The sequence below is a fragment of the Arvicanthis niloticus genome, chromosome 1, assembly GCF_011762505.2.
Source record: "Arvicanthis niloticus isolate mArvNil1 chromosome 1, mArvNil1.pat.X, whole genome shotgun sequence".
NCBI lineage: Eukaryota > Metazoa > Chordata > Mammalia > Rodentia > Muridae > Arvicanthis > Arvicanthis niloticus.
In genome coordinates, this window is record NC_047658.1 from 37,787,359 (window position 1) to 37,800,177 (window position 12,819).

The 12,819-nt window shown below is 39.9% G+C and overlaps 1 protein-coding gene across 11 annotated transcripts in view; it reads right to left on the minus strand.

Annotated features, from left to right (window-relative positions):
- Nucleotides 1-615: 615 nt before the first annotated feature.
- Nucleotides 616-12,819, minus strand: part of Tjp1 (tight junction protein 1) — a 326,594-nt gene continuing 314,390 nt past the window's right edge. For 6 of the 11 annotated variants that reach the window (XM_034494519.2, XM_034494545.2, XM_034494554.2 and 3 more), the window contains 5 exons: nt 10,788-10,954; nt 7,510-7,984; nt 5,530-5,747; nt 4,104-4,247; nt 616-2,122 (listed from right to left, as the gene is read on the minus strand). In XM_034494519.2, coding sequence (XP_034350410.1) covers nt 2,028-2,122; nt 4,104-4,247; nt 5,530-5,747; nt 7,510-7,984; nt 10,788-10,954 — 1,099 coding nt within the window. In that variant the 3' untranslated portion in view covers nt 616-2,027. The remainder of the gene's footprint in view (nt 2,123-4,103; nt 4,248-5,529; nt 5,748-7,509; nt 7,985-10,787; nt 10,955-12,819) is intronic. The other 5 variants (XM_034494537.2, XM_034494561.2, XM_034494570.2 and 2 more) reach the window with 2 other exon arrangements.

A 12,819-nucleotide genomic window follows, 5' to 3' on the forward strand; every position in this document is an offset into this window, starting at 1 on the left:
TTTATTCTCCAAGGCAGTAATATAACAACGGGCCCCCGTTATAAACTGTTTGGAAGACAGGCATACACAAACTGGTTCTAAGTAACAGACACGGTGTGGAGAGCAGAGCATCCTACAGTTTGCCTACTACTTTTGATTAGCATGCCCAATCCATAGTGCACAGTGGTTATGGGAAACAGGACTCGGCATGTATAATATTTAACTAGGATGACAGGTAGCATGGGTGATTAGCGCAAAGGCTCTAAAAAGAATGACAGGGGATGGGGAGATGGCTTAGTAAAAAGCGTTGGTCATGCAAGCAGGAGGACCTGAGTCTAGATGTCTAGCACCAACACAGAAACTGAGTATGCAGATGGACCATGTCTGCACCCCAGTGATGCTGACAAGTTGGGAGATACAAATGGACCCTTGAATCCTGCTGGCCAGCCAGGCTAGCAATCTGAGAGTTCTAGGTTCAAGGCAAGTTCCTGCCTCAAAAATAAGATGGACACCAACAGAAGAAGATAGCTGACATCCATCTCTGGCCTACACATACACACACCACACACACACAAATTTAAAACAGGATTATAAAGTTGTTTGGAATAGGAAACAGCAAATAAACCAAACTAAATATTGTATTTTAAAAAGTTTTATTCTTGCAGATTTAGAAATTTGAGATTTTTAATAACCACAAAAGAAATCCTTTCACACCTAATGATTATTAACAGAATGCAGTGGTGTATTATCTAAACAGAAATCGTGCTGATGTGCCATAATAAACTGTCTATTAGTAAAAAAATACACTTTAGGGCACAGTATTGTATCACAAATTTTACAGAAGGGATACTTTGCAAGAATTTAATCAAACTAGAGTAACTGTATCTTTTAAATGCAGCACTTAAAAATGTAACAACTCTGTGCATTCTTTTTCTTAAAAAAATGACCTTGTATGTGTAGAAATGCTGCTTTATTGCTGCAGAGGTCAAAGTTCAAGGCTCAAGAGGTACAGGAGAGAATACAAAGGTAGCCTTAGAAACTTGGTTCTGTTTATGTATAAAAAGGTAAAGTTTATAAAAGTTAATTTACAAACCAAGAACAAAAGTGGTATGCACGCATTATGTACATGCGTCCTGAAAACATCAAACATCTCAGATGCATAGCCAAAGAACAGAAAACCACCACTCCCCCTTGTCAAAAAAAAAAAAAAATATTTTAAGTCACACCATTATTTTCTTCCGGGTGATTTACACATGTCTGAAACCATCAAGTCCACAATGTGCTCAGTCTTTTCCATGACACAGTATCTAGATATGCACAGAACTCATAAAAACTTAGTAATACACAGCGAAATGATCCAAGAATTAAACCATGAGGGTAAGGCATTCCTGCTGGTTAGATGTCTGTGGTGATATGTTAATTTATAGATTCAGAGGCCACGGAACCAGGCTTACATGCTTTGGTGTCCTTCCCTAAGAGAAATGTGTTTTCATATACAATGAGTAATTGTCTTCATTTGACCCTCCCTCCCCAAGTTATAAAGCCCCCTGCTGTACATTTCTGTTAAATCCACTACACTGGTTATATATTCCAGGTGCATTTGTAAAAAATGTGTGCACATTACCTCATGCATAATAAAATAAAATGTATATGCTAGGCCAAGGCCATAATAAAGTTTGAGTGTACTTTGGAAAGAACAGAACTCAAATGCACCCCCATTTACTGGCTGGTATTTTTAACGGAAATCAGTATGTGAAGTTAAGCAGTGACCATAAAAAAGTACAAAAATCATTATAAAGCAAAATATCTTTGAACCTCTAGCCAATGCCTGACAGTTCTTCACTCAATAACACATAGCTTGTAGCATGTTTTCTGACCATGGTTCAGGGGCATGCTCACTAACCTTCATCAGTTCCAACAAATGCTTAATACTACTAATTGCAGTATAAATTCTAAGAAAATATAATACTCATTAGAGTGGTTCCATTTAGATTTAGTAAATTCAATCCATGTTCACATTGCTTAGTCAAGTTCCTATACGCTAAGAATTAAAAGTGGTCAATCAGGACAGAAACACAGTTGGCTCCAACAAGGTAATTCGGATCTCCAGGAAGACACTTGTTTTGCCAGGTTTTAGGGTCACCTATGAGAAAAAAAAGATTTTGATGTCACTTATGGTTGTCTAGACTGCTACCTACAATGTTTTGCTATTATGGAATAAATATAAACATACATATTAGAATTTTCTCCTATTTCTTCAAATATTATACTTATATCCAAATTTAATGCTTTAAGTAGCCTTGCTGGCTATGAGCATTTGAAAGCTGTTTTAAATGTCCCTTTTGTTATCCAGTTTGTTGGCCTTTTTAATACAAAAATAAAAGACCCAGACAATCCCATGGCTGAGACAGTTGCGAGGTGCTCCTTAGTGTACAACTATTAACACCCTCCTGCTGGATAGTACTGGATGGTAATCCATTTGAGCCGAATGTGAGGACACACTGCTCACATTCAGTAACTGAACACAAAGGATATTCTGCCAAGTTCTGTAGCACTTACTTCCTAAAGACTCCTCCCACTTACCAAGGCAAACCAGCAAGACAGCACCAAAGCTGTGCAATAACACCATTTGTGGCCTTTATGGGAATTCAAACACCCACTGGCTATGTAGCCCCAAGATAGGTCTTGGTGTTTGAGTTTTGAAGAAACTCTTGGTATTTTCAGATTTATACCCTGCACGAAGACCTGGCAGTGGGTATAAACTGTGAACAATGGAAAACTGTCTCTGTACAAGCCAGGGGGGTTGAGAATCAAAGCTGCTGACTGTTCCCCTCCTCCCCCTTCTAATAGTCCTAGGCCAGGAGTGCTTCTGTGCCTGGGAAACTGTGTGAAGAAGCTTCTGCCACAAACAACACCCACACAACTGAGCAGAGAAGCTACTAGCGCTCTTGTGATATGCCAGGCAGCCCCTCTAACAAATGGGTGACTATCAACTCTACCAGTTGTGTGCTCTATGTACTGTAAGGTATGCATCACATTTGATAAGGAATCATATGCTTTAATAAGGAGTCGCTGACAAAACTATTCAGACAACTCTAGAAATCAAAGGCATCCTCCTCATTATTGTGCTGTAAGATTCTTTTCAACATACTAGCATTTTGCTGCAGGAAGTCAGTACTCACCAACACTACAGCCACTCAACAGTAGGTCAGCAGTGGCAATGCTGTCTACTGCTTTACTGGATCACACAGAGGTCCATCTATTTTCTGGGTGAACATACTTCAATGCTCACAGAAAGTACAAAGTTGTGGGCTCAGCACAACTCAACTGTAGCCCATCATCACTGAAGGGACAAACGTGTAGCTCATCTGTGTATCATGTAAGGCACTTGCAGCAGGCAGTTTATATAAAGCTGGCCTCAAAACTGCAGCCTTCTCCAGCCTCTCAACGCCCATTCTCAATACTGCTTAACTTTTCCTTCACTACTTAAAATTAGCCTACAAGGCTTTCTTTCTTCCAAAGGAGTATTTAAATATGACCCTACTGTAAACTTTGTACTATAACCTTTATGTCATACTGGACCAAACTAAAACTTAACTAATATTCACTGATTTATACTATTTTTGTTCTTCTATGGATCCTGTTAGGGTATAAAGACTGACTTCTAAGTTACTCAATTGAGAAATATGAAAATGCAATGCAAGCTTTGAAATCATGAGCCAATGAGCAAACGTCACTTAGAACAGTGCATAACAGGAGTTACTTAGAGGTTCAGGCTAGAAAAAGCAAACCCCTGGCCAGGTACCATCACTGTGGAAACTTTCTCCAAGGTTAGTATAAATACTTTGCACCTTGAAAAAAAAATCTAATAGATTATATAAAAATTTTAAGCCCCAAGAACAGTCAATCTTTAGCCAAATTGCCAATTATTAAAAGGCAAAAAAGTCTCCAGGGTTCCATATGCATTTATAACATATGAACCACACTTAAACTACTAGTAATGCTTACACGGCCACAGGGACAGAGGGAAGATCTGTTCACACACAGCATGGGAAGCACCAAGAGCACAGGCATTAATCAATGACAGTTCCCAAAGCCCCAGAGACAGAGTGAAGACAGCATACCCGACGAGGAGTCGGATGATTTTAGAGCAAAAGACCAACCGTCAGGAGTCATGGACGCACAGTGTGGCAGGCGCAGCTCCACAGGCTTCAGGAACTTGAGGCCATGGGGCCCACACATCACTAGGGGGCTCAGCAGAGTTTCACCTGGAGTCACAAAGGGAAAGGAGCAACTGAGATGAAGTCTTCCCACTAGATACAGTCCCTCCCAGTACACACTTGATAAAGCCAAATGACCGCAGTTCTCCATAGCAGTGCTAAGAAAAATACAGTGGATGCAACAAGAGTAATTTCTAAGATTTTAATAGATATATTAGAGTAAAAAGAAATGTGACATTCATTTTAATATTTTATCTCACTTAATGTGGCTGAAACAATATTTCAACATATAACCAGTTAAATGTGGCTGAAACAATATTTCAACATATAACCAACACACTCTGAGGTCCTTATTTTACATTTCTATTGCTATAAAACCTCATATAACCAGGGGCTATTGAATTCCAGCATATAAGTCTGTTACCACACATTCACATGTACTCTTTTGAAAATGTTACATATATTCCGGGGTGGTGGTGGGAGGGAGAGGTTATTTGGTATGTGTGTGCGTGTGCTACTCAAGGTCAGAATGCAACTTGCAGAAAATCAGTTTTCTCCTTTGATTATATGGGCCCAAGGAATCAAATTCTTATCTCTAAGGTTGGTAGCAGGCACCTTTGCCCACTGAGCCACCTTGCTAGCCTATGCTTTTCATTTTTAAGTTTGCTATATATGTGTTCGGGTATTCAAGCAGGGCCAAGAGTATGAGTCTTACTTTTTTTAAGGCAGAGTACCTCTAGAAAGTGTATTACTATACCATGTTTAGTGAAGTCAAATCTGCTAAAAGTAATCACACCTCAATTCATCAGCATGTTGACGGATCCAAAAAGGTTATGAAAATAACAACATGCTTGGTTTCCTTAAACTGTTCAAAAATATGCTCCCCACCTTCTAAGGACATGCCACTCACTGGGCTGAGTGTTCAACAGTGTTGCTTCCTGAGGTAATAGCTGACAGGAAGGGCAAAGCCTTCTTGAGTGGATGATACCAACTATCTTCTTGAGATGGAAGGACTAACAGATTGGATTAGGTCAGGCAAACAGCCTGGCAGTCACGTGAGAGGACTGCCAATGGCCTGCCACCTGACGTCATTCCCTCCTCCTCACACTGAAAGAAAAACACTGTGCCTCCCTCCACTCTGCCCCACCCACCACATGCCAGTGACACGACTTCTCTGCAGCAGGCTCATTTGAGGCCCTCAGTCGTATGAAAAAAATGCTGTGCTCTGCCTAAAACATTCAGAGAGGCTTCCAGCTTATCCCAGTGGCTGGCCGCCATAAACAGGTTCACTCAAGAAAATTCCAGTAAAGCAGACAATAAGCACACTTACCTTTCTCTTTATCTAAAGGTGGGAGGATGCTATTGTCTCTGCAGACTTTAAAATAGATTTCTTGCTCGATTCCTTCAGGAATGGCTCCTTGTGGGATGATTATACTAACACCGGTCTCTATGGAACTCAACACACCACCATTGCTGTTAAAGATGCCTCGGGCTGTAGCCACTACAGTATGACCATCCTCATCTTCATCTTCTTCCACCGCTGAAGGACTGAGGGGTCAAAATGGCAAATGAAAATCCTAACACACACAGGCTCCCATTTTATTACTGTTACAGTAGATTTAACCTAATTTCTCCAAACAATTTAGAATTCTTTACTCAAACAAGGTAAGTTTTTAGTGAAAGGCGGCCTTACTCAGAGGGCTAAGAGCATGCCCTTTCTGGAAAAATCAAAATTGCCTTTCTGAAAGTAAAAAATGAGGCTGCTATAATTACCAGTGTAATTTCAATGTATCAAACATGATTCTTTGGTCTCACAGCTACTGTGGATCTTAGTGAACATCCATGAAATGAGTGCTCTAAATTACAGAGTCACTGAAGCTCAGGTGACAACACAGAAAACAGTGCCGCACAGAAAAGAGCTTATAATAAAGATTGTAGTAGACTTTGGAATTTCAGTGTGCACATGCACACTGCCCCTCCTTAGTACATCCTGGATCCCACTACCCAGGCTGCCGAAAGTTCCAGGTAAGAAGGTCTGGTATGGTGCACCTTAAAGACCCAAGAAAGACAAAGGCAGAGGATGAAGCTACCAACGAACATTTCAGACCTGTTCAGTCAAGACAATCAAGACTTTGTGAAGTCAAGTTTTAAGCCACACTTTTAATGTGATAGAAAAGGATGAACTAGAGCTGGAGAGATGGCTCAGTGGTTAGAGCACTGACTGCTCTTCCAGAGTTCCAGAGTTCAATTCCCAGCAACCACATGGTGACTCACAACCATCTGTAATGGGATCTGATGCCCTCTTCTGGTGTGTCTGAAGACAGCTACAGTGTACTCACATATATAAAATAAATAAATCTTTTTAAAAAAGAGAGAGAGAGAGAGAGCGTAAAAGAAAGAAGAAAAGATGGGCTAACAACTTGAAATACATGAAGGAAAGTCAGTTTCTCCCCAGCATGGACTCCTTAAGCCAATGGAATGGGGACAGAGCCCACCATCTGATGTGGTGACAACATGTAGCCCTAAATAGGACAGATCCTGCTACTGACTGACTGCAGGAAGGCAGACTGGCAGAACCATCTTGAAAAGCAGAGTTCAGGTGGCCTTCCTGGTCCCTGTTTCTACCTGTGGGCGCTTCTCCTTCGTGGATGACCTGAAAATGTCTAAAGGGGCTGAGCTGAGTCAGAAATATGTGGTCAGATGGCTCTGATCAATCACTAAGTAACAAACACAGAAAAAACTGCCTGAGTGAGGCTGTGGTAGAATCAACCAGCCATCTTACTACCGTCTTCAATAGCCATTTGAGGTCACTACACTTCTATTCTTTCCTGCACCCTAGCTGACTAAACTGTAAATGAGGAAGGGATATATCTGTCCATCATACTTCAAGTCACAGTTTACTAAAGATATGAGCTCTGAGATCAGATGACCACAGGCTTATCGCCCTCTAGCTATGTGATGCTGGCTAGGCGAATTAGTGTCTGTTCCTTCATCTGAGCTATTGGTGACATAGGGATAGTGACAATACTTACTGACGCTATGTGCTCATAAGCTCTATAATTTGATTAATGTCCTTTGCCTCTTAGAGGACATTCTACAAAATGGTATCCACTGTAACAGTTTAGTTTACAGGATAATTTATCATTTCAAGTCTTATCACATAAAGTACTTCAAAAACTATAGCTATAAAGCTGTAATCCCAGCACCTGGGGGGCAGGGGGACCACTCTACCTTCCAATTAAACAAACAAGCAAACAACAACAGTTCAATGTCAAGCAACACTTTAAACCAAGGTAAGTAAATACCTTACCTCACAGGAACAGCTTTAGGCATGGTGCTGATATTATTTATTTGATATTTAGGCTTATCTGTGTGAACAGAGAATGTTTCGACTCCACTGTCAAACTCAGGAGGCTGTGCTGAACTATGAGCTTTCATAAGAGTTTTTGGAGAAGTGGGAGTTTTTAAAGACAATTCAGGTTTATGTACAGTTTCACTTGGCAGAAGATTATGGTTGAACTTTGGACTTTCAAATTTGCGCTCAAATGGCCGGGCAGAGCTTGTGTACGGCTTTGGTGTGAATCGATTGTATGCTGGAGTGATGGTTTTCTGAGTCTGCTCAGCTCCATTAACTGGAGCTTTGTCTGGGAAACTTTTCTGGGGATAGAAAGTCTGAGGAGGGTCTTCTCGGGCTGGTGGTCTGAAAGCTGCTGGTTTGTTCTGAGATGGGGGTGGGTCTGGTTTGGACATGTATGAGTTCTGAAAATCCAACGATCCTGAACTGCCTGAAAAACAAACATATACATACTTAAGATTAAAACTCCCTGAAAACCACTTTAACAACCTTTGGTTTCTTCACTGGCATTAACATGTCCTTAAGTAAAGCCCTGGGTCCTGGGCAATGCTGACGGAGACAAGCTGGAATGCAGCTGGTTGCCTCAGATTCAGCAAGAGGCTACAAAAGCACTGGCCTCCTAAAACAGATGTTTTGAGTAACTCTGTCCTACTATCTATTGAAAATTAGAAACAGAATGACAAATCTGATTATATGAAACCCATCAGTATTGAAAACTCATCCTTAACCAAAGCATTAAAAAAAAAAAAAAAACGCAGCGGCCACATACTGGTAGAAAACACTTTAAAACTCTGTAAGTGGTCATCAGTATTATGATTCTATGCAGAAGTATGGAACACTTGCCTCTCTGTAAAATGCCAAGCACTGTGTAGTAAGACACTGACCTAACCATCAGGGAAACATGAAATAAAAACAAACTGATCATTAAAGATCCCATCACAACCAGGAAACGTGCAAAGCTGACAAATGGGACAAATCAAGTGTCCATGGAGATGTGGAAACAGCAGAGATGGCTGCACTCTGCTGGAGCAACCGAGAACAGAACCACCCAACCTCTGTGAAATCACAGAAAAGGAACACTGATGGGAAAATGTCAGGTTTTTTGTTTTGTTTTAAAGAAAAGATAAAGAAAAAACTATGCTCTCTTTTACAGAACTAGTACAATACTGATAACAAAATCAAAGCCATTTCAAGAAAACTATTAATCCAAATTCTTCATGAACACAATAATGTAACTACATTAAATAAGGTAGAAAAAAAATCAGATGATCCTGTTAATTTTAGAAATAAGTATTTTTAATTTTAAAGACTCCTCCTCCCCCAAACAGGGTTTTTCTGAGGATCCCTGGTTGTCCTGGAACTTGCTCTATAGATCAGGTTGGCCTTGAACTCACAGAGATCCGCCTGCCTCTGCCTCCCAAGTGCTGGATTTTTATTTTATGTATATTTGAGTACAAACGCATGTATGTGTGTTTGCCACATATGTGACCAGTGCCCAGTGCCTGTGTAGGCCAGATTATGATGTTGGAACCACTGAATCCGGAGTCATAGTCAGTCAAGGGCTGCCTGATGAGGTGCTGGGAGCCAAATTCAAGCTGACTGTAAGAGCAGCAAGCGCTGTTAAACACTGAGCCATCTCTCCAGCTCACAAGGGAAAACATTCAACAAAACACTTTCAGCAAACTAATAACAGAGACAGCTCCTAACTGTGATAAAAGGCATCTATTAAAACAAATCAATACCAACAAAACCTTACAGCTAGCATCACTTAGGGAAAAACAAATCTTTCTTCCTTAAGGAGGGGAACCAGGAAAAGTTAACTGTTTAAACCATTTGTTTTTCTTCCTTGGGTAGGTCTCTTAATTGTGCATAGAATTTGCTGTCTAGCCAGGCAGTAGTGGCGCACACCTTTAATTCCACCCAGCACTTGGGAGGCAGAGGCAGATGGATCTCTTGAGTTCAAGGCCAGTCTGGTCTACAGAGTGAGTTCCAAGACAGTTACACAGAGAAACCCTGTCTTGAAAAACCAAAACCAGGGGTTGGGGATTTAGCTCAGAGGTAGAGCGCTTGCCTAACAAAGTGCAAGGCCTGGGTTTGGTCCTCGACTCTGGTGGAAAATAATAATAATAACAACAACAATTAAAAACTCGTCTTTTTTTTTTTTTTGAAACAGAAAAAAAAAAAGAAAAAGAAAAACGAAAACCAAGAAACAATTTTTGCTGTACAGCCCAGGCTAGCCTTTGTATCCAAAGTGTCAGAACTAAAGGCACATACCACCACATGCATCTCTAAGTATGAGTGGGCTATGTGTATAATAATTGGTTTGTTTCAAGAATGCAACCCTCCAATCTGACTCCCATGTGACAGGTACTAACAAATGTCAAGGAGAGATACCTAATATTATATTAGGGTAGAATATTATCTAGCTATTCAAATGAGTGAGCTACATTCATTAAGATTTTATTGAAAGATGAAAAGATATTTTCTGTGTAAAACTATGGCTTTCTTATGTCCACATTTTAACATGGAGCACAAGTCTTAAAAGGCATTTGAATAGTCTTACACTATTCAAATATTTAAAATTACATCTTATTTAGCATGTGTGAGTGTGTGTGTGCCACTGAGTATATGAGGTCAGCAAGAGAACTGGCTAGAATCAGTTCTTTCCTTCTACCATGCAGGTTCCAGGGTTGGAATTCACATCAGGCCCTATGAAGCAATTTGACCTGCTAAGCCATCTCAATGGCCCTTAAATATTTAAACTGAGGCATACCACTTACTAGCTATGGTTTCAAGATGTGGGGATTGGCATAAAATTAAGCTTTGTTAAAAAAAATACCAGGAGTGGGGGAGGGGGGCCTCGACAAAAATCCATTTAGCTACAAGGCTCATCCAATATAACGATCACTTATATAAACAGAAGAGAACACACAACTCATTTTCTTTCTTTTCTCTGAGAGTTAGTATGTAGTCCTGGCTGCCTTGGGACTTATTATACAGACTAAGGTAGTCTCAAACTCAAATCCATCTGCCTCTGCACTAGGATTAAAGACACGAACTACCATACCAAATGACATACATTTTTGACAAAAATCTTTACTTTTTACTATTACCAGCCCAAACATTTTTTAACCTTTAAAAAAATGTCAAACTCACCTAAGCTTCAAAACTAAGAATTCAACTTCATAACCATTACTCTATTACAGTAATATACCAATGTCTTAACTTCCTACCTTCACCCTGGGCGCCCTTGGAATGTATGTGGAGAGAAGAGCTGGACGGAGGTGGAGCTGGTTGGCTGTACTGTGAGGGCAATGGAGGAGGAGGAGGCGTGGCCTGGGTTGGATCATAACGTTTCTCACTGAATGATCTATCCACAGCATCAGTTTCAGGTTTTCCCCTATTTAAAAGAAAAAGAAAGAAATTTCAATGCTGGAAAATAAACCCCATCACAAAACTGCTGCTGTTTCTTTAAAAAAAAAAAAAAGTATCTAGAAATGTTCAATTTCACAATTTATTCTCATGAGTATAGATAGCAACTCTACCAAAATATACAAACAAATTCATCAGCACAAAAAATGTCAAGACAGCACAGATACTTGAAGGATATTAGTAAAACATCCAGAAGATATCTATTAAAAGGCAGATGAAATTTTGGGTATACTTTTAATATTTGTGATACTTATAAAAATTTAAGGAAGTTTTGCAAATATTTTGAGAAATGTTATTTTAGCACAAACCTTCCTTAAACTCACTTCTAATTTTGTATCTCAGGTACAAAGTCTTGGTGTCAAGCATACTCAAAGCACCATAAAACATGACGTCATAGACCCAATGCTGCCAAGCCTTTCTAGTAGAGAGCCAGGTAAAGGACTTGCCTTTGTGAGCCATAGGGTCTCTGACACAGCTATCTGACTTAGCTGTTATCAGGCAAAATTAGACATAGTCAGTCAATAGATGGGCAGGGTTGTGTTCCAGTAACACTGGAAAAACAGGGCATCTTTAAAATCTGCCCTGGTTTCTTGCTCTTTTGCTGTTTAATGATTGCTAGAGTAGCAGACACTACTTTATTTTACAAGGCTTGTCTAGTAAAAATTGTGCCGTGTATCCTTAAGTTTTTCAAATTGCCAATTATTAATAAATAACACATAAAATTTAAGCCAATGGAATCTAAATAGACCCATAATTGCAGCCCTGCCACCTGAGCCTTACTGCAGAGTGCCAAGCTGCACTGGTAGTATGTGCACAGACAATAACATGTATTTGAAATGTATATTCATTTTCATACAATATTTTTGTTGAAAATAATCTAGTTTTTAATCAACAGCATCAAAATTAGCTGGTACCTTGCTTACGCATATTTAGACCTAGATGTTAGAACATTAATATCTGAAAGTGCACATAATGCCAATGACACAGTGAGGGACACCTCATGGACAGCCTCACATCAATGCCAGTCTTACCACTTGATGTTCCTTTTCAAGTAGTCATAGCTAGTGTAAGAGCCAAGAAATCTAGGTGATGGCAAAGCAAGCGCAATAAAAAAATGAAAGAAAACGGTCAATCTAACTAAGATTTACAGCAAATAGAACTCAAATGTCATTTAAAATATTAACCAACATCCACAATCTCAACAAAGGTTGCTTCATAAAAGAACATACTACTCACTCTCGCATAGCCAACTGAATCAGCAATAATAGTAACAGATAATGAACTTAGTTACACCCTCCCCCCACACCACATATCTATGTCCTCAGCCTCGGCTTCTGCTCATCTATGTGACAGCAGCTAATGGGGAGCAAAGAAATGAGCCAGAATTGAGCCAGAATTAGGTACAGCGCAGCGGCAGGGCCCTTGCCTATCACACCTCAGGTCCTGGGCTCAACACCCAGCAACACTCAAAAAGAAAAAGAAAAGAAAAGAGTTGCTGGATGGTACATGCCTTTAATCCCAGCAGAGGTGGGCATAGCTCTTTGAGTTTGAGGCCAGCCTGGACTACATAGAGAAACTCAGCCATGAGTAACAAAAAAAAAAAAAAAAAAAAGGAGAAAGTAATGAAGTAAGACAATAAGCAATTATCAAATAATAATCACAAATTATGAATAAGTAAAGCGCAATTTTAAAAGGTTGGGCAAAAGAAACGGCATAAGTAAAGACAGGAAAAGGGACACATGAGACATGTCTTTTGACATGACAGGTATACTGATCCCTTAATAAAGACGAATTGGCAAATGAAACCACGTGGACCTTTCACACATGGCCACG